This window comes from Colletes latitarsis, chromosome 11 (assembly GCF_051014445.1).
Source record: "Colletes latitarsis isolate SP2378_abdomen chromosome 11, iyColLati1, whole genome shotgun sequence".
Taxonomy (NCBI): domain Eukaryota; kingdom Metazoa; phylum Arthropoda; class Insecta; order Hymenoptera; family Colletidae; genus Colletes; species Colletes latitarsis.
This window is the reverse complement of record NC_135144.1, coordinates 21,775,675-21,799,727: the sequence shown is the minus strand read 5'-3', so window position 1 is coordinate 21,799,727 and position 24,053 is coordinate 21,775,675. Positions and strand designations below refer to the sequence as shown.

General features: G+C 42.8%; 4 protein-coding genes and 1 long non-coding RNA gene across 10 annotated transcripts in view; 3 read left to right on the top strand and 2 right to left on the bottom strand.

Annotated features, from left to right (window-relative positions):
* Positions 1-24,053, top strand: part of Kar (monocarboxylate transporter 10-like protein kar) — a 56,032-nt gene that overhangs the window by 9,331 nt on the left and 22,648 nt on the right. Inside the window, exon 1 of one of the 6 annotated variants that reach the window (XM_076776389.1) lies at positions 10,338-10,462. The exons of 1 other annotated variant lie outside the window; for it this stretch is intronic. The gene's annotated coding sequence lies outside the window, so the exon portion shown is untranslated. Of the gene's footprint in view, positions 1-10,337; positions 10,463-23,531; positions 23,611-23,812; positions 24,046-24,053 lie in introns of those variants that run through there. 4 more of the 6 variants (XR_013080592.1, XM_076776387.1, XM_076776396.1 and 1 more) reach the window with 4 other exon arrangements.
* Positions 1,016-3,363, bottom strand: LOC143347354 (uncharacterized). Its single transcript, XR_013080593.1, has 2 exons — positions 1,384-3,363; positions 1,016-1,230 (listed from the first exon to the last, which is right to left on the bottom strand). It is a non-coding gene; the product is annotated as an uncharacterized LOC143347354 (long non-coding RNA).
* On the top strand, positions 10,322-11,753 carry LOC143347350 (transmembrane protein 170A). Its single transcript, XM_076776409.1, has 4 exons — positions 10,322-10,462; positions 10,633-10,911; positions 10,982-11,087; positions 11,232-11,753. The coding sequence occupies exons 2-4, from the start codon at positions 10,818-10,820 to the stop codon at positions 11,425-11,427; spliced, it is 396 nt and encodes a 131-aa protein (XP_076632524.1). The 5' UTR covers positions 10,322-10,462; positions 10,633-10,817; the 3' UTR covers positions 11,428-11,753.
* Positions 11,800-14,810, bottom strand: Ufl1 (UFM1 specific ligase 1). Its single transcript, XM_076776386.1, has 5 exons — positions 14,658-14,810; positions 13,822-14,399; positions 13,586-13,732; positions 12,132-13,487; positions 11,800-12,044 (listed from the first exon to the last, which is right to left on the bottom strand). The coding sequence occupies exons 1-5, from the start codon at positions 14,735-14,737 to the stop codon at positions 11,932-11,934; spliced, it is 2,274 nt and encodes a 757-aa protein (XP_076632501.1). The 5' UTR covers positions 14,738-14,810; the 3' UTR covers positions 11,800-11,931.
* On the top strand, positions 18,623-23,434 carry LOC143347348 (uncharacterized). Its single transcript, XM_076776407.1, has 7 exons — positions 18,623-18,752; positions 18,813-18,893; positions 18,981-19,169; positions 19,384-19,693; positions 20,524-20,653; positions 20,719-20,912; positions 22,228-23,434. Exons 5-7 carry the CDS (start codon positions 20,648-20,650, stop codon positions 22,679-22,681), a joined length of 654 nt encoding a protein of 217 aa, XP_076632522.1. The 5' UTR covers positions 18,623-18,752; positions 18,813-18,893; positions 18,981-19,169; positions 19,384-19,693; positions 20,524-20,647; the 3' UTR covers positions 22,682-23,434.

Genomic DNA, 24,053 nt, shown 5'->3' with positions numbered 1-24,053 from the left:
AAGCGTTACCATCACAAATGTACAGGATAACATTTTTAGTATCTCAAGTTATATTAATAAATTTTTGTAACAATTTTTTTTTTTTTTTAGAACAATTAAATAATCTTTTTGAATATTTCGAGATTCATTTGACAGAAATATCAAACTGAATATATTTTATTAGCAAATCTAACATAATCGAAAGATTGTTTTAGTATTTGGAAAAATGGGGTCCTTTGAAGGACGAGACGCAGACTCCCTAGACTCCCTCTTAATTAATGACAAATGAAACAAGTTACCACTGGAAAGTACTGGACGTCTGAAATCATGTACAATAATCTGTACAGTGATTCCATTACAAAAACCATTTTATAAATTATGTATGTTAATAATTCGTTTCTGGGAACTAATAAAAATTCATGAAGATTCAAGCTAAACTATTATAAAACATTCCTAAACGAAGTTTTCCTGATATATTATTAAAAAAAACGTAACGTTCATGAATAATACTGAAAAAAAATATAATTATTTAAGCAGAAAACGATAAAAAAGAATTAATTGGATGTTCTTGAAATTTTCGCGAAGATAACAAGTATAAAAGAAATAATTCAAGGACAGGGAAGTGTACGTACGATAATTAAAATATAATTGAAATATTTTACGATAAAACAATATGTATCGCTTTTAATATGTTTTCGATGTGCCCTGCTTTCATAAACAACTTTTTTTTATACGCAAAATACATCATACCCCAGCATTCTGAATGGAATGTACATATCTCAATTTCCGCCCATTATTTTCATTAGTTTTATTCGCGGACGATTTGATTTACCGCTGTGATAATCTAAAATCACGAGCTGCAATCAGTGGATTTTTTATCTTTCAGGATGATTGAAGGAAAGTGGCACCGTTTTCAATCGATTATTCTATACCGTGTTAAAAAAAACAAAAAGAATGTGATCGCCGTTCGTTGAAATTATTATAAATCGTAAATAAAAATTACAGTATAGTGTTTCTAGTAATTTAGAAGATCTGGTAACGTTTTATAAAAACTTTATTTACATGCGTGTACAAGTTTCACAAAAAAATTTTATATTTAATATATATTATTTAGGTGAACTTATCTAAAACGAATTCATCGTAATGTCTTTCAATCGCGTTAATCAATTCAGCTGTAGTAGTAATATCTACTCCTAGACTTTTAAAATTCTCGTCGAGTTGTTTCGTGTGCTTCGATACTTCTTGTAAAATCTGCAAGCAATTTTATTACGATAATTTACATATCAAAAATATTATACGTTATATTATTCAACGCGTCTCGATTATTTAGTTGATCATAAGTATACATATATATATGTATACACACAGTAAAGAATGCTTTGCCATGTAAACATAACCTCTAACCATGTTTATATTTTGGTAATACTGCATATTTCGTCCTTTTTGATATTCGAAAGAATGCTTATGAAGAGATGATTTAGATGTTGATGGTTTATCGTCCATGGTCAATAAATTATTTTATTACTATTTTACGATGGAAATTTTGCTTACGAACACTTTTTTCGAGTACAATGATGTAAACCAATGTTACTAGATCGGGCACCAGAAACACCTCATTCCACTTTCGTACGCTATGCCCCGATCATGCATACGTGAGCTCACAGAATTTCGGCGAGTCGAGAAAGAAAGGCTCGCATTTACATTCTCTCTCAACTCTTCAAAACTCTGCGAACTGTACGAAAATGGAACGAATAGTTCTGTGTGTCCCCGGTGCCCGATCTGGCAACACTGATATCAACTTCCATCTACTATATAGTACGTCACAGTCCTAAATTCCCTAGTTAGCGAACCGTAAGTAAAGTGTTGCGGAACGCGTGGTTGGTGAGTTAGGGAATTAAGGTCGTGGGACGGTGCCCGTGGAGCGCTGAACCGCTCTGCTCGGCGAGGCGCGCGGAAATCAAACAACTCAATACTTTAAAAATACTTTAACAACTTTATTCAGTATGGTTCTTTAGATTCTCTAAGTAGCGATTGAAAACGTTCTCTAGCGCAACACGATAGCTCGTATAGACTGAGAGAGAGAGAGCCCGGCCACGCGGGCTCGGTCTTATATATCCAGCGTCCCGATCGGCGTTTGTTTCTTCCTTTCCCCGGTTGCCAAGTTCTCGGCGCGTGCCATGGAATATTCCCGATCCTTCGAGCGAGAACCGGCGACATGGCCAACCGATCGATTCTTACACACACACATATGCGCGCCACAAGCATACAGCCTATCTCTATCGGTCAAAACTACATTGTATATACAAAGTATCGGTAACGGTCTACAAATGCTCGGTTTGCGCCTAGATTTCCTCGCGTTGAGTTTCCTACAATAATAATACGCATTACAATACGCGAGTTCGTTTGAATCTCCCTCGCTCAAATCGCAGCTTCGATGGTGAGAAAACCAGTTCCAGCAATTTCCCGTCGCGCCGGTGTATGTACATAAACCCTACGTCATGCAAATGCGTAACACCTTCCCCCTTATACAAAAAGGTGTTTTCATAAAACAGCTTTTAAGCAAAAGTCAATATTTATTATTACTACCCTGAGCCAGGTCGGTGGCGGTCAACAATATTTATCACGTAAAATATACACATACCTATCACGCGCTTTATGATTTCGAGATTACTTAATATTCGCAGGGAAATAGTTAATATATTCCGGTGTAGACATGTATTAAACTATGCGGTTAACAAAAGTCGGTGTGGTAATTTGCAATAAGCTATACAGAGTCAGTTGGGATATACATTATATACGGAGACATAAATTAGAGCGTAGGCCCGAATCCGCAAAACATTACATTGAGTAACTACATCGAGTATTACAGGTTATTTACTTTATTTAATCTCCCGCGGAGGGAGAGTCCGGTCTTATATGCGCTAGTTTTAATTTATTGGTATGCACTATCTTAAATCTATTTTTCGTTAACTCTATCTCGGCAGTTAAATCGCTAAATAATCGGTTTATCTTATAGGGGCCTAACCAAGTACAATCGAATTTGGAGGTTCTGGGCTCCTTAAGCAAGTATACCATGTCGTTTAAATCAAATTTACAAGGTCTAAGTGTTTGATCATAATAATTTTTACTTTTCTGTTTCGCCTTTTCTAGATTCTGTGCAGCAGTTGTCTGAGTAGTGGTGATTTTTACAAAAAGTTCATCTAGATGTTGCGCGAATGTTCTGGGTGCTGAACCCGTGGAGAATTTTGAGGGAATATTGGCCCTTTTGCCAAAAATCAGTTCATGGGGGGTGAAGCCAGTAGCCTCATGCACAGAGGTATTGTATGAAAAAATGCAAAATCTTATCCACTCATCCCAGTCGGTCTTTGTGCAGTAATGTCTAAGGTAATTAATGAAGACACGGTGAGCTCTCTCAAGGGAGCCCAATGATTGTGGGTGAAAAGCGGTAGAGGTTATTCTCTGGATTTTAAAAATTTTACAGAAGTTCTTCATGACCTGACTAATAAAATTCCTGCCTTGGTCGGTGTGAATAGCTCCCGGACATCCAAACCTACTGATGAATTGTTCAGCAAGAGCGTGAGCAACGCTTATGGTATCTATGCTACGTAGCGGAATTGCATCTGAATACTTTGTGAGGTTATCTTGCAGGGTAAGTAGGTACTGATTACCTCTTTTAGTTACGGGTAGGGGCCCGACTATATCCATTTGCACCTTTTCAAATGCGCGTTTAGGGGTGTCGGTAATTCGCATCGGCTGTTTTGTTTGCTTAGTATAATTCTTGTTCCTTTGACAGGTGGGGCACGAACGAACGAACTCCACGATTTCCTTTGCCATACCGGGCCAGTAAAACCGTTCCTGGATAAGTTGATGAAGTTTAAAGGAGCCACGGTGACCTCCGACTACCGATTCATGGTGCTCTTTAATAATCTGTGACCGGTCCGACCTTGGCGGGATTATAGCCTCCCTACTGCAGATGGTAATGCTATATTGTGGGTCGTTGAAGATTTCTCTAAGTAAGTTTAATATACGATTCCGCGCGAAGGGGTCGAATTTATCCGAGTCTATCAAGATACTGAAGGTATCCGACCGCAAAGATTCCAGTAGATTTTTAAGAGACTTCAAGGAGTTTTGAACATGATCAAAATTCAAGTCATCTTGGGGACAAGATTTGAAAAATAAAAAGAAAACCGAATATCCGTTCTGAGGGAACGCCACGGCATTCCCAACATTTAATTTATAATGCCGCACCTGGTCCATTGATAAACCTATTCGGCTTAGAAGTCCCTCGGTAGTATGGGAAATATCAGTACCGGTGAGAGGGATGAAGTGGACAAGATTATCGCGCCGTGCAAAAAGGTGCCCCTTCAGATAGAATACAGTAGGGGAGGATCGCGTCGACTCACCCATATCGGGGGTGGTGATTAAAATTCTCCTTCCGGCATCGATTCCATTTTCGTCGTGGACATTCTGTGTAATTAAAAGGGTCTCTACAGGGTCTCCCGGGTTTAATATCGAGGCCACACCACTGGATATCCCTGTGCGGTCCCGGTCATCCCCATTCATACTTCCACCTGGCATCACCCGCCAGGATTCACGCAAACCTCGGTCCACCTGACCGAGTTGCAACCATCCACCCGGTCCACCTGACCGGATGGGATACTCATTCACACCTTCTGGCATCACCCGCCAGGATTCACGCAAACCTCGGTCCACCTGACCGAGTTGCAAACATCCACCCAGTCCACCTGACTGGATGGGATACTCATTCACACGGGGCGCCCCTCTCCCCTGAGATGACACAGGTTGCACGTCGAGTACAGATTCCCTCTCACGGCCCCCGAAGCGGGTTCCTGGGGTTCGGATTATACACCCGTTAGCCAACGAAGGACCGAGTTGAGGAGACTCTGGGGTACTCGACTGGGGTGTTCCTTCAGGAAGTTCTTTCGCGACATCTACTACCGAGCATGCTTTTTCCGAATCGAAAATCTTTACTACGCCGTCGGTGACCTCGTTTACTTTCCCCTCTGTTTTCCTGCGCGCTAGGAACACAGAGGCAATGAATCTATCGTTCTCCGCGGATTGCGCGTCATCTGCCCTGTCCGTTTCGGAATCTACGATTGGTGTTTTGTCTGCGCAGACTTGCACCCTTCCCAGACGCCTCGGACAAGGACTAGAATCTGCGCCCGATTGTACCGTGGGCTCGGGATTCGCGTTGGCATCTACGGGATTGCGCGAGAGTGCGTCTGCGTTCGCATTGACTCTACCAGGTTTGTATATTATGTTGTAATCGTACTCGTTTAGCCTTATTCGCCATCTCATTATTTTAGAAGTGGGGTCCTTAACACTGTGCAGCCACACTAGGGGACGATGGTCCGTGACCAAGGTGAATTGCCGGCCGTACAAATAAGGTCTGAAATGCTCTACTCCGAATAAAACTGCCAGAAGCTCCTTTTCTATCGTGGAATAATTAATTTCGGCCTCGTTCAATGTTCTAGATGCGTAAGCTACAGGGAGGTCCGTTCCTACTGTTCCTTGACTTAGAATGCCACCCACCGCAAAATCGGAGGCGTCCGTAGTGACGAGAAATGGTCGCGAAAAATCGGGAAATTGAAGCAAGGGTTCCGCACAAATGGCATCCCTTAGAATTTCGAAAGAACTTTGAACTTCCGGAGTCCAGTAAAAAGGTACATCCTTCTTTAAAAGTTTCGTTAATGGTTTTGCGGTTTTAGCCATATCGGGGATGAATCGTCTATAGTAACCTACCAGTCCTAGAAATTGTTTAATATTTTTCCGCGTGCGGGGTACTGGGAAATTTTTTACAGCTCGAATTTTATCTGGGTCAGGCTTGACTCCCTCACTGGTAATCTTATGACCCAAGTATGCAATTTCTTTTTGCAGGAAACGACATTTCGTCGGTTGAAGGGTTAGTCCAGCATTCTGCAGCCGAGCCAGAAGGGCCCTTAGTTTACGTGCGTGTTCCGAAAGAGAAGCCGCGTAAATAACAATATCGTCCATGGGGACGAAAAGTTCGATTCCCTGCAACCCGGATAACGCGAGGTCCATAACTCGCTGAAAGGTGGCTGGCGCGTTCCTCAGGCCGAAAGGCATCCGATTGAATTCAAAGTGGCCATGGGGGGTGGAGAAAGCCGTTTTGGACTTGGACGCCGGATCTACGGGGATTTGATGAAACCCGGAGGCCAAATCTAAGGTACTAAAATATTTAGCCCCTCCTAATTGATCTAAGATCTCGGTAATGTTAGGGAGAGGATAGGCATCCGCTACGGTTTTTTCATTCAGTTTACGGTAATCGATGACCATTCGCCATCGGGGCGTTCCGGAGGGATCTGGCTTTTTAGGGACGACCCACAAGGGGGAATTATATGGGGACATTGAGGGCTGGATTATTTCACTGTCGAGCAAGGAACTTATCTGGTTTTCTATTTCACTTTTATGAACCGGTGGAAACCTGTACTGTTTTGTATTTATCGGTAATTTGTCTGCAGTATGGATGGAATGGTGGGGGACATTAGCAGCCTTTAGTTTATCGCCCAATAAATGGAATTGGTATGGAAATTTACTGATGATTTCTAATATACTCGTCCTTTCGATTTCGTGAAGGTGATTCAAGTCGAGTGCCTTAATGAGCTCGCTCAACCTTCGGGCGTGGTCTTCGGATTTGCCTGCGGTCGGGGTTTCCGTACGGGAGGATCGAGATGCCGCGGGTCTCGAATCGAATTCTTCCAAATTTACAGGGGGAATCGTTACGGTGACGTGATCGCACGTGGTATTAATCGCGTATAACTTGACGAAACCGTTTCGTTGGCTGGCTAACACCTCGCCTATGAAAATACCGGATCCGGCCTCAATCCGTTTGACATAACCCGACGCGTTGCTATTCCTTGCAGGGGCCGAGATTAGGACCTTGGTTCGCGGGGGAAGATAATGCGATGAAAATCCGGAGGCGAACGGATCCTGTTCGAATTGCATCATGCATGGAAAGTCCTCTTTAAATCTGAGAGTTGCCTGTTGTTTTTGCAGAAACGGTACCCCTAAAATGCCTGCCTCGGAGATAGGGAAATCTACGTCTACCAATTGGAAGTGTATCGGGATATCCCAGATGGGTATGATGACCTCGCCTCGCGTGTGAACCGTCCCTGAACTTATGCCGGTGAGATGATAAATTACCCTAGTATTAACCATTATATCCGAATTTACTTCGCCCTGTTTAATTAGGTTAAGTTGGGAGCCGGTGTCGACCAGGAATTTAGCGAAACCGCGGTGGAAATAGCTGTGGAGCAAGGGGACAATTGGCGATTGCGCGATACGACTCAACCCTGCTTCATAGCAGATGCAGTGGACTCGGCGCGGGAAATCAAGGGGCCCCTCCGCCTCGCGCCCGTTGACGGAGACCCCTTGGGGTTTAAAGGGTTGGTCCAGGGATTTCGTTCTAGATTCCGCCCTTGGTTCATGGAGAGTAAGGGGACTGGGGGCCGCGTATCCCTAGGCACATGATTCGAACCGTACCGATGGCCCTGACTTTCCTCGCGCCCCGTTCCCCAGTATCGTCGGTGTCTTTGTGTGTTCGATTGGGGCCCATGGAATCGGTTATTAATCGCGCCGCGACAGTCCGCGACTAGATGTCCCACTTCTCCACAACGAAAGCAGGCCCGCTCCCGTATTTCAGTCCTACATATCCGAGGTCGATGATCCCGGGGAGTGTCCGCGGGTCTCGGGGTCCGTGCGAAACCGGCCACGTTTTCAATCCTGGAGGCTAGTTTAATGATCGTTCTTAGATCCCGTTCATCGTCCTTTGATACGATCCCCGCGACAATATCGTTTCGAAGGCCCCTCAGAAAATCGCGAACCGCGTTTTCCATAATTAATGCTTTAATCCCGACAAAATGCTCGGGACCGTAATTCTCGCGTGCTGTCTGTACCCCCCGGTCCACAATCCCGAGCACCCGATACCCGAATTCCTCAATCGTTTCGCGATCATGCCGCTGCACGACCCGTAACTCAGTTTCCAAGTCATTAAGGCTGAATTTCCGGGGATACGCGACTTTAATTAACCTTATCAAGGCTTCTACCGTCCGGGGGGGGGAATCATCGCCTACAATGCCGCAGAAAACTGAGTGCTGTATCCGACTTTGAATTAACGCGAGCAAGTACGGTTTTTCCTCTATCCCAACCAACGAGTCCGCCAATCTGCACTGGGCGATGAATTGATCGACTTGGGACGGGTTCCCATCAAAGTAGGATATGAGGCCGGAGACTAAATCATATGGCATACGCGACGGAGTTCTCGGAATTTCCGGCGGCAAGGTCGAGACGGGAGATCGAACAGGGGTGGCGATCGAGTTAACGGAAAGAGTTTGAGAGGCACACGACATAGGGGGTGACGAGAACGTGCTGTTAATTATGTTTGAGGGACTGTCTGTCGCGTTGGACCCGTGAATTATTGGCTGCACGGGGGTTAAACTTGGTTCGTTAGTTCGCGGTACCACGGTTTCGGAAATAGGGGGGTCTATGTGGGGAGATTTTAGTAACTCCTCCATAAATGTCCCACTACCACCACTCAGACGCTGCTTACGGCTCCTTTTAGCCCTCACGTATTTCTTTAAAAACGGCGGCATTTTCACCGACTAACTAAATCTAATTGAGGCGAATATATCAGACTAGTACAAACAAATCTAGCTACTAGTCTGCGCAGTGATTATTACTAACGTAGTACTACACTTACAGTGCGCTCGCAATTACGACGGAAACGCTCAGGAACGTCGCTGATCGGTTCTCCTGCAACGGGGCCCTCCACTCGTCGTCGATCTGCTGGGCTGGCGGTCTGCGTCCCGGACGAAGATGCTGGAAACCGGCGATGGTCCGCGATGTCCTCCAGGTGCTCCAGGCGTCAGGGGATGGTCCGTGATGTCCTCCAGGTGTTCCAGTCGTCGGCGATGATCCGTGATGTCCTCCAGGCGTTCCAGTCGTCGGCGATGTTCGTCTCTCTGCTTTACAGGAACCTCGTTCGGTGGCGTTCGTCTCTCCGTGCTGAGTAAGGCGGAAGCTCAACCGCGACGTGAACAGGGTGCATGTGATAACGGTGGTGGCTTGCACGGCCGCCGAAATCACCCGTCTCCGGTATTTACCCGTGCCCTTAGGGAAACCGTGCGAAAACCCAAGGGAGAGCGGATGCACTGATTCTGATGTTCACTTTGTATTATAGAAGTTCAATAAAACGGTTCACCAAAATTCAAAGTTTTGAAGCGCGCACTCGCGAGCCGGCAAAGTTTGTCTTAGGTCCGAGTGTAATTCTAATTTACTTTAAACTGATCCCACCGCTGTCACCAAAAATATATGTTGCGGAACGCGTGGTTGGTGAGTTAGGGAATTAAGGTCGTGGGACGGTGCCCGTGGAGCGCTGAACCGCTCTGCTCGGCGAGGCGCGCGGAAATCAAACAACTCAATACTTTAAAAATACTTTAACAACTTTATTCAGTATGGTTCTTTAGATTCTCTAAGTAGCGATTGAAAACGTTCTCTAGCGCAACACGATAGCTCGTATAGACTGAGAGAGAGAGAGCCCGGCCACGCGGGCTCGGTCTTATATATCCAGCGTCCCGATCGGCGTTTGTTTCTTCCTTTCCCCGGTTGCCAAGTTCTCGGCGCGTGCCATGGAATATTCCCGATCCTTCGAGCGAGAACCGGCGACATGGCCAACCGATCGATTCTTACACACACACATATGCGCGCCACAAGCATACAGCCTATCTCTATCGGTCAAAACTACATTGTATATACAAAGTATCGGTAACGGTCTACAAATGCTCGGTTTGCGCCTAGATTTCCTCGCGTTGAGTTTCCTACAATAATAATACGCATTACAATACGCGAGTTCGTTTGAATCTCCCTCGCTCAAATCGCAGCTTCGATGGTGAGAAAACCAGTTCCAGCAATTTCCCGTCGCGCCGGTGTATGTACATAAACCCTACGTCATGCAAATGCGTAACAAAAGTATTCGCGATCAGATAATACAATGCTGTGTGTACAAGGCTTAAAAATTTGTTTATTCCATTTAACGCGGTCTCAATATTTTATTTTCATCTGTAAACGAATCTCCGTTAAAGAAATTCACTTTCATATTTAGTCGCGTAAATTTCTGCGAACGATAAATGCATGCAATTCGATCATCGACGAAACGGACGATTCGCTTTATGCCATTCAAAAGTCGAAACACTTTTAAAGCTTTTTACACACCTGTAACAATACAAATCACTATGGATCGTACGGGCAAATCATGTGTTCTGTGTTAATTTGACTTTCTAAGAAGTGACTAGTTCAAACTGTTATGTTTTCGATTTAAAAAAAATATTTAAGTATGGTTAGAGAATGTTATATACGCGTAGAGTTTCCTATTAAATGTTTAAGGGATACCGATCGATATGGATATTTGTAAATTGCTGTGACATCAAAAATTTAAGATGAAAATGTAAGTTAAAATTTCTGTCGTGTTTACACATTTAATAATGAACTGTTTATTGTTAATGCATTTAAAGATATAAACCAACGTTAAATTGTCTCTCGCGTGTTGCTTTTAATATTTTATATTACTGGAAAAATTGATTCCATCGATATACATTATTTCGTTTCTTGTTCTAGATCTTCTCCATCATTGCCACTGTGCACAAAATTTTATCTTCTACGAAATTTCACGTATTTATAGACACGATTATATTCAATAGATAATATTGAAATAACTTGATAAGTTTCCTTAGTGTCGCATGGATGTGCACAAAAATATTAATGTAGAAGTAATAGGTTAAAGTAGTTCTGAGATATTTATTATGGAATTGCAAACAGACATTTCTATTTTGCGGCCACCGGTTAATTTTAGAAATACAGGCAATGTATTTTATACACCTCTCACTTCGTTCGCTGGTATGTAAATTTCTATAAAAATAATCGTCACAGCGAGGAACATAAACTCCCTTTGATATAACTGTTACAGAAATGTGGTATCAAATATTTTTATGGGCCCTATTTTCTTCCATTTTTGTTCATACCATAGCTGGTGCAATCTGTTTTGCTACATTACGGCAACATAAATATGGAAAGTATGTAGAATGTATGCCATAGTTATTCCAAAGAAAAATTAAATTTAATTTACTCAAATGATAAACTGATACTAAATTAAGAAAATTCACTTTCACATATGACTCCATAGAGCATAAAATAACAGAGTAATTTTTAATTTAAAGATTCTTCCCATTGCTCATTATAATAATGGGTGTATTATTACCACTAACATCGGGAGTTCTTAGCTCTGCTGCAGTTGCTTTTGTATATAGAGCATCACGTTATCCACTGCCACCATTATATGCGTTATTCTGGGGTATTGGGCAGACTGTTGTGGCAGGATGTGTTGGATTTACAAGAATTTTAGCTACTTTATAGTGCAAAACAACTCACAAATTATGTACAAGACATATGATTAGTAAGAAACGTTGTATGTATGATGAGCATTTTAAAAAAAAAACCAGTAAATACTATTTTGTATTAATTAATGTTACTGATAAATAATTGCGTGTATGGAAACTTGTACATATGTAGATATACCAGGTGAATCATGTAACTTGTTGACTCCTATTATTTTTATTGTTAATAAATCGATTAAAACTTTATCATCGTGACTAACGTGATTCAGGCTCAAAATAATAACATTCCATTTTTTGTAAGTTTGTGAGGTTGCTTTCACTTAATTGGTTATTTATTTATTTGTATACAGTTTTTTTTTATTTAGTGTTCAAATTTATCGAGTATAAAATATTCCCATTTCTCAATGTGATTTATTGCAAAATATAATATAAATCACTTAAGTATAATTTTATACAATGAATACTATTTATATTTATGTACAATTATATGTATTCATTCTCGTGGTTTATCAGTTTTTAAATGTTATTTAATATTATTTGCAATATTTTTAATTTCTACCAATTCAGTTTCCAGTTCCTTGTTAATCTCAAGCTTTGTAGCTTCATCTGTAGCAGTTAAGTTTTTCAATACCATATCTGTAAAATAAATAATATTTACATTAAAATTAATTATCGAACAATCCAACACTCTCAATTATAGTGTTAAATATCGTATTATCATACCGTGGTATTTAGTCAGTGTTGCCATTGTTGAAGGTTGTAAATGTGTTTGAAGAAATGAAAGAATGGTAGATACATGTCTTCCAGACATATATAGAGCATTTTGTGTTGTTGCAATAAATAATATACTTGTGGCTAAATGCAATGCTAGTGCAGGATCTTGTGTAGAATTAAGCTCTTCCAATAAAGCTTGTTTGTGCCCTGAAATGAATGGTCTTTCTTTCTTTTTATCGTATTTTTTTAATGTTAGACAACAAGCTGCCATTGCTGCCTCTGCAAAATTTAAGAAATCATCAATAGATGTTTCAGCAACAGATTTATGTATGTTACTTAGAGGCTCTTTAACATCTGCTGGCAAATTAAGTAACATCTTTTGCCTTGTTTCTGTAGTAATATTGTTGGGAGCTTGAAGCATATTTTGTTGTGCAGCTAACTTAAACAATTCTGTCACAAACTCGGTACCAAGGGATTTTAATAAATATTTTGTCAAAGCAGGTTGATCCGCTTTACCTATTTGTTTAATGCCTTTGTCGAATATTTTAATATTTGTTATAAAAACATTAAGACGCTCTTCAATTTCGCTCAAATTCGTAGTTTTATCATTCTGTGCTAACTTATCTGCGATAGACAGCGCGTGATTGTTTAATTGTGGTTGCAAATATAATGCCAGTTCCTCTACTAAATCATCGATCACTGCTAAATTGTCGTCTTTTGCAATCTCGTTCTTTATGACTTCTAGAGGCACTAATTGAAGCTCAGTTTTTCCCGATGCAACTTTTGAATTCTCGTTATCCGAATCGCTTTCGCGACCTTTCCCTTGTAAGTACTTCCTTTTAGTAGATTTTGTTTTTGTTTCTCTACCTTGACTACCACCACCTGCTTTACCGCTTGCTGCCTTTTTTCTGCGTTCTTCTTTTTTACCTCCTCTAGTTTCAATTACCGAGTTGGCTGACTTAGATTTTATTCTGTGTTCTGCTATAGTCTGAAACCATTGACCGCTAGCCACTGCTTCTCTAGCTTTTGTTTCTGCCACTGTCTCAAACGATTTGTGCAAAGATTGTAAGAACGCGTCGGACATCACCACAGTTTTTGTAAATATGTGTGTATTATTGTTTAATTTCTTTTCTACCGCTCTAAGAAGCATTTCCATATCTTGCTCTGTGAATACAGATGGTAGAAAAGGGCTTATATCAATAAAAGATCCACTTTCAATAGCTTCTTCAATGTTTGCATCTACTTGTTCACTAATTGTTGTACCAACAGCGACAGAGGCTAAGAAGATTATATCTTCATTTGGAAAATGACGTTTCACAAAGTTTGGTGGATCTGATATTCCAAGTCGCGCGAGTGCATCGTATTCTAGTAACAAAAACAGAAAATCAGATAAATATAATATTACAATTCAAATTCTGTTGATGCAGAACTAGCATCATTCTATGGTAAAATACAACACAAACCTAGATAACCATTTTGTTTATAAAAATTTTCTACCCATTCATTTAAGCTTTTAGTATATATAGTTGGTATATAAAGACTGTAGGTTCCTTGTTTTCCTGCCACAACACCAGGAATTTGTTTTAATTTTTGTAAGTCATCTACAATTGCTGTAAAATGTAAACACATATTATTAAACACTGAAAGCTGTACAGTCTTTACGGTCGAAGCATGCAATTAATTAAAATTATTTACTCACAGAAAAATATTCCTTCCGAAATACAACATTGTTCTAAAATAACTGATAATGGTGTAGGTTTTGTGATGGCACACAAGGCTCCTCTTAGTTTAGCTTTATTTCTAGCTATAAAATTTTCTGTATAAAAGACTCTAGAATCTTGTGTATCTTGTTTACCATGTATTGTCTTTCCTAATTCCTTCTCTATAAGCGATTGCAAGAAATTAGCTGGCAAATCGTAATGTATTATTAACTCTGACACATTGATACTGCCGTGTTGTGACAATTTATCATTGATCTCTTCGGCAATTTTAGTCATGTAAGTTTTATCGATAAGTTGTCCAAGGATTATCTTAAATCCTTTATTGTTCTTTTCTATTTCATTGGCTACTTTAGATATTTGAGACAGATTAATGTTAAGAATCTGTGCCAAATCAACTAAACTGATTCTCCCACCATGAATGTACAGTTCATCTTTGATCTCCTTTGCAACATGCTGTGGTGTAACATATTCTTTACCGTCATTGGTAAATAATACATCTAGAAGTTTATTTTCTATTAATTTTGTTACTATTTCCACACAATTTCGTTCCGATAATCTATATGGTAAAACACAAAATAAATATTGCAACAAAATATGTTAGGTTCGAAATGTCACGTATTAAAGCGAACTGTCATAACACGCGCATATCTTAATTGAATCGTTACAGGTATTAATAAATTTGAATTTACTTTGTTTCATAAAAATCGTACTTTTACTTTATAGCTATTTAAATTTCGTTCGATGCAAATGTCACCGAAGAAATTTGTCGAAAATGTATATATAGATATACATATTTTATGAAAAAGATCCGTACTTCTGTAAAGTAGAACTTAGTTGTGCTTTCTGAAAATCAGCCGCCAATCTCTTAATTTCGTTCCAATCCATAGTAGTCATTTTAAAATTTTACTTTGACCCACTTCTATCACCAGATTTTACACGGCTACGTTGAAACACTTGTGCTTGATAATGTTCAACGCTGTTAGAATTGTAGGATAAGATAACACACCGTCAATACCGATCGTGCGACCATACATTTCGAATTCATCACCAGAGGGCTACGAAAAGTACTCAATTCTCGCAAGTTCACCCTAGCACCTAGTTCTAAACCATAGATGACCTTCGTGTCGAAATTCTTTCACATCGATATGAATTTAAGACAGTTCTACTGTTCGTTGAACTGAAAGGACGTAAATGATAGATCACTATGTAATTGGAATCTTATTGGTCCTCAGTGACGACATAACTTCTACGTGATTTTGATAGCTGTGAACATTTTGAAGAGAATGTTACCAGCTTTAAGTCTACCAACTCATCTAGCACAATGTAGATGTGCAAAATGATTACTGAGAGTTATCAACAGGGACCGAATGACAGTAAATTTTTAACTTTAAAACTATTTCTTTTCTGTTTGAAGTTAAGTTTGATCATTAATGCTTTAATTCTGTCATAAGAGTTTAACTTGATTAAACAAAACCACACGATCGCGACAGAATCTTATTGGTTCTGTTGCGCGAACGCGTTGCCGGTGAGTTAGGGAAATAGGGTCGTGGGACGGTGCCCGTGGAGCGCTGAACCGCTCTGCTCGGCGAGGCGCGCGGAGATCAAACAACTCAATTACGTAAAAATACTTTAACAACTTTATTCAGTATGGTTCTTTAGATTCTCTAAGTAGCGATTGAAAACGTTCTCTAGCGCAACACGATAGCTCGTATAGACTGAGAGAGAGCCCGGCCACGCGGGCTCGGTCTTATATATCCAGCGTCCCGATCGGCGTTTGTTTCTTCCTTTCCCCGGTTGCCAAGTTCTCGGCGCGTGCCATGGAATATTCCCGATCCTTCGAGCGAGAACCGGCGACATGGCCAACCGATCGATTCTTACACACACACATATGCGCGCCACAAGCATACAGCCTATCTCTAACGGTCAAAACTACATTGTATATACAAAGTATCGGTAACGGTCTACAAATGCTCGGTTTGCGCCTAGATTTCCTCGCGTTGAATTTCCTACCATAATAATACGCATTACAATACGCGATTTCATTTGAATCTCCCTCGCTCAAATCGCAGCTTCGATGGTGAGAAAACCAGTTCCAGCAATTTCCCGTCGCGCCGCTGTATGTACATAAACCCTACGTCATGCAAATGCGTAACACCTTCCCCCTTATTCAAAAAGGTGTTTTCATAAAACAGCTTTTAAGTAAAAGTCAGCATTTATTATTATTACCCTGAGCCAGGTCGGTGTCGGTTAACAATATTTACCACGTACAATATACTCATACTTATCACGCGCTTTATGATTTCGAGATTACTTAATATCCGCAGGGAAATAGTTAATATATTCCGGTATCGACATGTATTAAACTAGACAGTTAACAAAAGTCGGTGCGGTGATTTGCAGTAAGCTATACAGAGTCAGTTGGGATATACATTATATACGGAGAACATAAATTAGAGCGTAGTCCCGAATCCGCAAAACATTACATTGAGTAACTACATCGAATATTACAGGTTATTTACTTTATTTAATCTCCCGCGGAGGGAGAGTCCGGTCTTATATGCGCTAGTTTTAATTTATTGGTATGCACTATCTTAAATCTATTTTCCGTTAACTCTATCTCGGCAGTTAAATCACTAAATAACCGGTTTATCTTATAGGGGCCTAACCAAGTACAATCGAATTTGGAGGTTCTGGGCTCCTTAAGCAAGTATACCATATCGTTTAAATCAAATTTACAAGGTCTAAGTGTTTGATCATAATAATTTTTACTTTTCTGTTTCGCCTTTTCTAGATTCTGTGCAGCAGTTGTCTGAGTAGTGGTGATTTTTACAAAAAGTTCATCTAGATGTTGCGCGAATGTTCTGGGTGCTGAACCCGTGGAGAATTTTGAGGGAATATTGGCCCTTTTGCCCAAAAATCAGTTCATGGGGGGTGAAGCCAGTAGCCTCATGCACAGAGGTATTGTATGAAAAAATGCAAAATCTTATCCACTCATCCCAGTCGGTCTTTGTGCAGTAATGTCTAAGGTAATTAATGAAGACACGGTGAGCTCTTTCAAGGGAGCCCAATGATTGTGGGTGAAAAGCGGTAGAGGTTATTCTCTGGATTTTAAAAATTTTACAGAAGTTCTTCATGACCTGACTAATAAAATTCCTGCCTTGGTCGGTGTGAATAGCTCCCGGACATCCAAACCTACTGATGAATTGTTCAGCAAGAGCGTGAGCAACGCTTACGGTATCTATGCTACGTAGCGGAATTGCATCCGAATACTTTGTGAGATTATCTTGCAGGGTAAGTAGGTACTGATTACCTCTTTTAGTTACGGGTAGGGGCCCGACTATATCCATTTGCACCTTTTCAAATGCGCGTTTAGGGGTGTCGGTAATTCGCATCGGCTGTTTTGTTTGCTTAGTATAATTCTTGTTCCTTTGACAGGTGGGGCACGAACGAACGAACTCTACGATTTCCTTTGCCATACCGGGCCAGTAAAACCGTTCCTGGATAAGTTGATGAAGTTTAAAGGAGCCACGGTGACCTCCGACTACCGATTCATGGTGCTCTTTAATAATCTGTGACCGGTCCGACCTTGGCGGGATTATAGCCTCCCTACTGCAGATGGTAATGCTATATTGTGGGTCGTTGAAGATTTCTCTAAGTAAGTTTAATATACGATTCCGCGCGAAGGGGTCGAATTTATCCGAGTCTATCAAGATACTGAAGGTATCCGACCGCAAAGATTCCAGTAGATTTTTAAGAGACTTCAAGGAGTTTTGAACATGATCAAAATTCAAGTCATCTTGGGGACAAGATTTGAAAAATAAAAAGAAAACCGAATATCTGTTCTGAGGGAACGCCATGGCATTCCCAACATTTAATTTATAATGCCGCACCTGGTCCATTGATAAACCTATTCGGCTTAGAAGTCCCTCGGTAGTATGGGAAATATCAGTACCGGTGAGAGGGATGAAGTGGACAAGATTATCGCGCCGTGCAAAAAGGTGCCCCTTCAGATAGAATACAGTAGGGGAGGATCGCGTCGACTCACCCATATCGGGGGTGGTGATTAAAATTCTCCTTCCGGCATCGATTCCATTTTCGTCGTGGACATTCTGTGTAATTAAAAGGGTCTCTACAGGGTCTCCCGGGTTTAATATCGAGGCCACACCACTGGATATCCCTGTGCGGTCCCGGTCATCCCCATTCATACTTCCACCTGGCATCACCCGCCAGGATTCACGCAAACCTCGGTCCACCTGACCGAGTTGCAAACATCCATCCGGTCCACCTGACCGGATGGGATACTCATTCACACCTTCTGGCATCACCCGCCAGGATTCACGCAAACCTCGGTCCACCTGACCGAGTTGCAACCATCCACCCAGTCCACCTGACTGGATGGGATACTCATTCACACGGGGCGCCCCTCTCCCCTGAGATGACACAGGTTGCACGTCGAGTACAGATTCCCTCTCACGGCCCCCGAAGCGGGTTCCTGGGGTTCGGATTATACACCCGTTAGCCAACGAAAGACCGAGTTGAGGAGACTCTGGGGTACTCGACTGGGGTGTTCCTTCAGGAAGTTCTTTCGCGACATCTACTACCGAGCATGCTTTTTCCGAATCGAAAATCTTTACTACGCCGTCGGTGACCTCGTTTACTTTCCCCTCTGTTTTCCTGCGCGCTAGGAACACAGAGGCAATGAATCTATCGTTCTCCGCGGATTGCGCGTCATCTGCCCTGTCCGTTTCGGAATCTACGATTGGTGTTTTGTCTGCGCAGACTTGCACCCTTCCCAGACGCCTCGGACAAGGACTAGAATCTGCGCCCGATTGTACCGTGGGATCGGGATTCGCGTTGGCATCTACGGGATTGCGCGAGAGTGCGTCTGCGTTCGCATTGACTCTACCAGGTTTGTATATTATGTTGTAATCGTACTCGTTTAGCCTTATTCGCCATCTCATTATTTTAGAAGTGGGGTCCTTAACACTGTGCAGCCACACTAGGGGACGATGGTCCGTGACCAAGGTGAATTGCCGGCCGTACAAATAAGGTCTGAAATGCTCTACTCCGAATAAAACTGCCAGAAGCTCCTTTTCTATCGTGGAATAATTAATTTCGGCCTCGTTCAATGTTCTAGATGCGTAAGCTACAGGGAGGTCCGTTCCTACTGTTCCTTGACTTAGAATGCCACCCACCGCAAAATCGGAGGCGTCCGTAGTGACGAGAAATGGTCGCGAAAAATCGGGAAATTGAAGCAAGGGTTCCGCACAAATGGCATCCCTTAGAATTTCGAAAGAGCTTTGAACTTCCGGAGTCCAGTAAAAAGGTACATCCTTCTTTAAAAGTTTCGTTAATGGTTTTGCGGTTTTAGCCATATCGGGGATGAATCGTCTATAGTAACCTACCAGTCCTAGAAATTGTTTAATATTTTTCCGCGTGCGGGGTACTGGGAAATTTTTTACAGCTCGAATTTTATCTGGGTCAGGCTTGACTCCCTCACTGGTAATCTTATGACCCAAGTATGCAATTTCTTTTTGCAGGAAACGACATTTCGTCGGTTGAAGGGTTAGTCCAGCATTCTGCAGCCGAGCCAGAAGGGCCCTTAGTTTACGTGCGTGTTCCGAAAGAGAAGCCGCGTAAATAACAATATCGTCCATGTAGACGAAAAGTTCGATTCCCTGCAACCCGGATAACGCGAGGTCCATAACTCGCTGAAAGGTGGCTGGCGCGTTCCTCAGGCCGAAAGGCATCCGATTGAATTCAAAGTGGCCATGGGGGGTGGAGAAAGCCGTTTTGGACTTGGACGCCGGATCTACGGGGATTTGATGAAACCCGGAGGCCAAATCTAAGGTACTAAAATATTTAGCCCCTCCTAATTGATCTAAGATCTCGGTAATGTTAGGGAGAGGATAGGCATCCGCTACGGTTTTCTCATTCAGTTTACGGTAATCGATGACCATTCGCCATCGGGGCGTTCCGGAGGGATCTGGCTTTTTAGGGACGACCCACAAGGGGGAATTATATGGGGACATTGAGGGCTGGATTATTTCACTGTCGAGCAAGGAACTTATCTGGTTTTCTATTTCACTTTTATGAACCGGTGGAAACCTGTACTGTTTTGTATTTATCGGTAATTTGTCTGCAGTATGGATGGAATGGTGGGGGACATTAGCAGCCTTTAGTTTATCGCCCAATAAATGGAATTGGTATGGAAATTTACTGATGATTTCTAATATACTCGTCCTTTCGATTTCGTGAAGGTGATTCAAGTCGAGTGCCTTAATGAGCTCGCTCAACCTTCGGGCGTGGTCTTCGGATTTGCCTGCGGTCGGGGTTTCCGTACGGGAGGATCGAGATGCCGCGGGTCTCGAATCGAATTCTTCCAAATTTACAGGGGGAATCGTTACGGTGACGTGATCGCACGTGGTATTAATCGCGTATAACTTGACGAAACCGTTTCGTTGGCTGGCTAACACCTCGCCTATGAAAATACCGGATCCGGCCTCAATCCGTTTGACATAACCCGACGCGTTGCTATTCCTTGCAGGGGCCGAGATTAGGACCTTGGTTCGCGGGGGAAGATAATGCGATGAAAAACCGGAGGCGAACGGATCCTGTTCGAATTGCATCATGCATGGAAAGTCCTCTTTAAATCTGAGAGTTGCCTGTTGTTTTTGCAGAAACGGTACTCCTAAAATGCCTGCCTCGGAGATAGGGAAATCTACGTCTACCAATTGGAAGTGTATCGGGATATCCCAGATGGGTATGATGACCTCGCCTCGCGTGTGAACCGTCCCTGAACTTATGCCGGTGAGATGATAAATTACCCTAGTATTAACCATTATATCCGAATTTACTTCGCCCTGTTTAATTAGGTTAAGTTGGGAGCCGGTGTCGACCAGGAATTTAGCGAAACCGCGGTGGAAATAGCTGTGGAGCAAGGGGACAATTGGCGATTGCGCGATACGACTCAACCCTGCTTCATAGCAGATGCAGTGGACTCGGCGCGGGAAATCAAGGGGCCCCTCCGCCTTGCGCCCGTTGACGGAGACCCCTTGGGGTTTAAAGGGTTGGTCCAGGGGTTTCGTTCTAGATTCCGCCCTTGGTTCATGGAGAGTAAGGGGACTGGGGGCCGCGTATCCCTAGGCACATGATTCGAACCGTACCGATGGCCCTGACTTTCCTCGCGCCCCGTTCCCCAGTATCGTCGGTGTCTTTGTGTGTTCGATTGGGGCCCATGGAATCGGTTATTAATCGCGCCGCGACAGTCCGCGACTAGATGTCCCACTTCTCCACAACGGAAGCAGGCTCGCTCCCGTATTTCAGTCCTACATATCCGAGGTCGATGATCCCGGGGAGTGTCCGCGGGTCTCGGGGTCCGTGCGAAACCGGCCACGTTTTCAATCCTGGAGGCTAGTTTAATGATCGTTCTTAGATCCCGTTCATCGTCCTTTGATACGATCCCCGCAACAATATCGTTTCGAAGGCCCCTCAGAAAATCGCGAACCGCGTTTTCCATAATTAATGCTTTAATCCCGACAAAATGCTCGGGACCGTAATTCTCGCGTGCTGTCTGTACCCCCCGGTCCACAATCCCGAGCACCCGATACCCGAATTCCTCAATCGTTTCGCGATCATGCCGCTGCACGACCCGTAACTCGGTTTCCAAGTCATTAAGGCTGAATTTCCGGGGATACGCGACTTTAATTAACCTTATCAAGGCTTCTACCGTCCGGGGGGGGGAATCATCGCCTACAATGCCACGGAAAACTGAGTGCTGTATCCGACTTTGAATTAACGCGAGCAAGTACGGTTTTTCCTCTATCCCAACCAACGAGTCCGCCAATCTGCACTGGCCGATGAATTGATCGACTTGGGACGGGTTCCCATCAAAGTAGGATATGAGGCCGGAGACTAAATCATATGGCATACGCGACGGAGTTCTCGGAATTTCCGGCGGCAGGGTCGAGACGGGAGATCGAACAGGGGTGGCGATCGAGTTAACGGAAAGAGTTTGAGAGGCACACGACATAGGGGGTGACGAGAACGTGCTGTTAATTATGTTTAAGGGACTGTCTGTCGCGTTGGACCCGTGAATTATTGGCTGCACGGGGGTTAAACTTGGTTCGTTAGTTCGCGGTACCACGGTTTCGGAAGTAGGGGAGTCTATGTGGGGAGATTTTAGTAACTCTTCCATAAATGTCCCACTACCACCACTCAGACGCTGCTTACGGCTCCTTTTAGCCCTCACGTATTTCTTTAAAAACGGCGGCATTTTCACCGACTAACTAAATCTAATTGAGGCGAATATATCAGACTAGTACAAACAAATCTAGCTACTAGTCTGCGCAGTGATTATTACTAACGTAGTACTACACTTACAGTGCGCTCGCAATTACGACGGAAATGTTCCGGAACGTCGCTGATCGGTTCTCCTGCAACGGGGCCCTCCACTCGTCGTCGATCTGCTGGGCTGGGGGTCTGCGTCCCGGACGAAGATGCTGGAAACCGGCGATGGTCCGCGATGTCCTCCAGGTGCTCCAGGTGTCGGGGGGATGGTCCGTGATGTCCTCCAGGTGTTCCAGTCGTCGGCGATGTTCCGCGATGTCCTCCAGGTGTTCCAGTCGTCGGCGATGTTCGTCTCTCTGCTTTACAGGAACCTCGTTCGGTGGCGTTCGTCTCTCCGTGCTGAATAAGGCGGAAGCTCAACCGCGACGTGAACAGGGTGCATGTGATAACGGTGGTGGCTTGCACGGCCGCCGAAATCACCCGTCTCCGGTATTTACCCGTGCCCTTAGGGAAACCGTGCGAAAACCCAAGGGAGAGCGGATGCACTGATTCTGATGTTCACTTTGTATTATAGAAGTTCAATAAAACGGTTCACCAAAATTCAAAGTTTTGAAGCGCGCACTCGCGAGCCGGCAAAGTTTGTCTTAGGTCCGAGTGTAATTCTAATTTACTTTAAACTGATCCCACCGCTGTCACCAAAAATATATGTTGCGCGAACGCGTTGCCGGTGAGTTAGGGAAATAGGGTCGTGGGACGGTGCCCGTGGAGCGCTGAACCGCTCTGCTCGGCGAGGCGCGCGGAGATCAAACAACTCAATTACGTAAAAATACTTTAACAACTTTATTCAGTATGGTTCTTTAGATTCTCTAAGTAGCGATTGAAAACGTTCTCTAGCGCAACACGATAGCTCGTATAGACTGAGAGAGAGCCCGGCCACGCGGGCTCGGTCTTATATATCCAGCGTCCCGATCGGCGTTTGTTTCTTCCTTTCCCCGGTTGCCAAGTTCTCGGCGCGTGCCATGGAATATTCCCGATCCTTCGAGCGAGAACCGGCGACATGGCCAACCGATCGATTCTTACACACACACATATGCGCGCCACAAGCATACAGCCTATCTCTAACGGTCAAAACTACATTGTATATACAAAGTATCGGTAACGGTCTACAAATGCTCGGTTTGCGCCTAGATTTCCTCGCGTTGAATTTCCTACCATAATAATACGCATTACAATACGCGATTTCATTTGAATCTCCCTCGCTCAAATCGCAGCTTCGATGGTGAGAAAACCAGTTCCAGCAATTTCCCGTCGCGCCGCTGTATGTACATAAACCCTACGTCATGCAAATGCGTAACAGTTCGTTGTGTCTTTGATCAAAGGGTGTATCAAAAGTCGAATTAGTAGTTGATTAATATATTTTTATTTATGTTATACTATTTTTCCCTCATTCACCCTTTCAACGCAGATTTGTAATTATTGTACGTAAATAACAACTTGTATAACTTTGAACGTGTATTTATTCGTATCAAAAAGAACCGATGTTTCGGTTCTATTACGAGTCATGTGGTTTTGTTCGAGATTATCGTTTTCCTGGACAAAGTATAGATATGCTAATAAATATTTATTATTTATGAAAATGATAAAACATATATTAAATAATGTTTTACGCACTATGCAAACAGAAAAAGAATAGATTTTGCATAGTGGCAGGAAATTAGGAACTTTTGTTAGACGATGTTTTTGAATAACATTTAAAAATTTGAACGTGAAAACACGTGTGTTTAAATATGTTATTGCTCGTGCGTAACGTGTAGGATTAGAGAAAATAAATAACGAAATGCGAAGTTTTAAATGAGAAAAAAATTTTTCTACAGCGAGAAGGCTGAAGTGGTAGCAATATTCTAAAATATAAGGTTAGTCG